The sequence below is a fragment of the Cyclopterus lumpus genome, chromosome 9 (assembly GCF_009769545.1).
Source record: "Cyclopterus lumpus isolate fCycLum1 chromosome 9, fCycLum1.pri, whole genome shotgun sequence".
Taxonomy (NCBI): Eukaryota; Metazoa; Chordata; class Actinopteri; order Perciformes; family Cyclopteridae; genus Cyclopterus; species Cyclopterus lumpus.
The window spans coordinates 1,877,501-1,880,000 of NC_046974.1; the positions used below are offsets into that span (position 1 = coordinate 1,877,501).

A 2,500-nucleotide genomic window follows, 5' to 3' on the forward strand; every position below is an offset into this window, starting at 1 on the left:
TCCGGCTACCTAAACCACCTCTGAGGATCCTGCTACCTAAACCATCTCTGAAGCTCCGGCTACCTAACCCACCTCTGAGGATCCGGCTACCTAACCCACCTCTGAGGATCCGGCTACCTAACCCACCTCTGAAGCTCCGGCTACCTAACCCACCTCTGAGGATCCTGCTACCTAACCCACCTCTGAAGCTCCGGCTACCTAAACCACCTCTGAGGATCCGGCTACCTAACCCACCTCTGAGGATCCTGCTACCTGACCCACCTCTGAAGCTCCGGCTACCTAACCCACCTCTGAAGCTCCGGCTACCTAACCCACCTCTGAGGATCCTGCTACCTAACCCACCTCTGAGGATCCTGCTACCTAACCCACCTCTGAGGATCCTGCTACCTAACCCACCTCTGAGGATCCTGCTACCTAACCCACCTCTGAGGATCCTGCTACCTAACCCACCTCTGAGGATCCTCCTCTTTGTGTTTTTTTGCCTCCCCAGCGCAGCTGAACGTCATCGCTCCGATCATCTCCAACTTCTTCCTGGCCTCGTACGCTCTCATTAACTTCTCCGTGTTCCACGCCTCCTTGGCCAACTCGCCAGGTGAACTTTCGTTGACCACGTTCACAAACATAGTACTTTTATATTCCCCTGAAGCTGTTTACATGGCTAATGACCAATACCAAGGTTATTCCTGCCCAAGGCGTGGATCATTGCGTCACTGCGTTCCCATTGGATAACAGTGGCTCTTTGTCACCACAGGGTGGCGCCCCAGCTTCAAGTACTACAACATGTGGGTGTCTCTGGCCGGGGCGGTGCTGTGCTGCGTGGTGATGTTCGTCATCAACTGGTGGGCGGCGCTGGTCACGCTGCTCATCGTCCTCGCGCTCTACATCTACGTCAGCTACAAGAAGCCTGGTGAGGACCTCTTCTTCTTCGTAATCTTCTTCATCTTCATCTTCATCTTCATCTCCACCTTCACCTTCATCTTCTTCTTCTTTATCTGCTTCTTCATCTTCTTGATCTTCATCTTCACTTTCATCTTCTTGATCTTCATCATCATCATCTTCTCCTTCATCTTTACCTTCATCTTCTTCTTCATCTTCACCTTCGTCTTCTTCTTCATCTCTGTGTGTGTGTGTGTGTTTGTGTGTGTGTGTGTGTGTGTGTGTGTGTGTGTGTGTGTGTGTGTGTGTGTGTGTGTGTGTGTGTGTCCTGTAGACGTGAACTGGGGCTCCTCCACTCAGGCTCTGATCTACAATCAGGCTCTGACTCACTGCATGAACCTCACCGGAGTCGAGGACCACGTCAAGAACTTCAGGTCTGAACGCTCAATGAGGACGTTATGAAACTCAATGTCACGAGTACAGCGACCTAAATAATGCACGACGATATCAAAATATGCTCAAAACTCTGGCACTTGAACGCACCGTAGAGTTCACCGTAAAGAAAACAACAAACAAACAATGTTAAATAATGTCATCATAGATCATAAGTAAAGGTCTTTAAAAATGAATGACTGTTACAGCTGTGACTGTATGTTTCTAATCAGTCATTATCATGTTGTTATTATTATTTAGTCGTTATCCCTGATTCACGATGTTAGACTAATATTTATTCAGGGGGTGGTAGTTAGTGACAGCAGGGGGGCGGGGCTTAGCCAAGGGTCAATCAATCACTGTCATTTCTGTCTCTAAATGCTGTTGTGTGGTTCTTTTATACTTTTATAGACTCATCTTCCTCTTTCTTTGCTCTTAATGTGACAGGATGTGCGTGTCCACCTTTAATGGTCTCTCCCCTGTGACCCCTGTGACCCCTGTGACCCCCCAGGCCTCAGTGTCTGGTGCTGGCCGGTTACCCGAACGCCCGCCCCGCCCTGCTGCAGCTGGTCCACTCCTTCACCAAGAACGTGGGCCTCATGGTGTGCGCCCACGTGAGGACGGTACGGAGGCGTGAGGCCGGCGGCTCGATTCCTCACGCCACCACCCGGCCGCCTGCCTCACGCTGTCCGCCTCCTCCTCGTCCTCCTCCTCCTCCTCCGTCCTCCTCCTTCTCCGTCTCCTTCTCCTTCTCCTTCTCCTCCTCCTCCTCCTCCGCCTCCTCCTCCTCCTCCTCCTCCTCCTCCTCCTCCTCAGGTGACCCGGAGGCCCAACCTGAAGGAGGTGTCCCAGGAACACGCCCGCTGCCAGCGGTGGCTCAACAAGAAGCGCCTCCAGGCGTTCTACACCCACGTGTTCTCTGACAGCCTGAGGCACGGGGCCCAGTTCCTCATGCAGGTGGGTTATGGTCTGGGTTTTGAAGCTGGTCTGGGTTATGAAGCTGGTCTGGGTTATGAAGCTGGACTGGGTTATGAAGCTGGTCTGGGTTATGAAGCTGGACTGGGTTATGAAGCTGGTCTTTGTTATGAAGCTTAAAATTAAAAAACAATAATGTTATATAAAAAAATTGGCCAAATAAAAATAATAAAAGACAAAATACAAAACTATATAATATTTTTTTTTAAAAGCTCAA

General features: G+C 50.6%; 1 protein-coding gene across 1 annotated transcript in view; it reads left to right on the forward strand.

Moving 5' to 3' along the window:
- LOC117736109 (solute carrier family 12 member 2-like) overlaps positions 1-2,500 on the forward strand; it is a 20,769-nt gene that overhangs the window by 11,572 nt on the left and 6,697 nt on the right. The window contains exons 14-18 of the mRNA XM_034541186.1: positions 491-592; positions 752-907; positions 1,211-1,310; positions 1,820-1,931; positions 2,125-2,265. Coding sequence (XP_034397077.1) covers positions 491-592; positions 752-907; positions 1,211-1,310; positions 1,820-1,931; positions 2,125-2,265 — 611 coding nt within the window. The remainder of the gene's footprint in view (positions 1-490; positions 593-751; positions 908-1,210; positions 1,311-1,819; positions 1,932-2,124; positions 2,266-2,500) is intronic.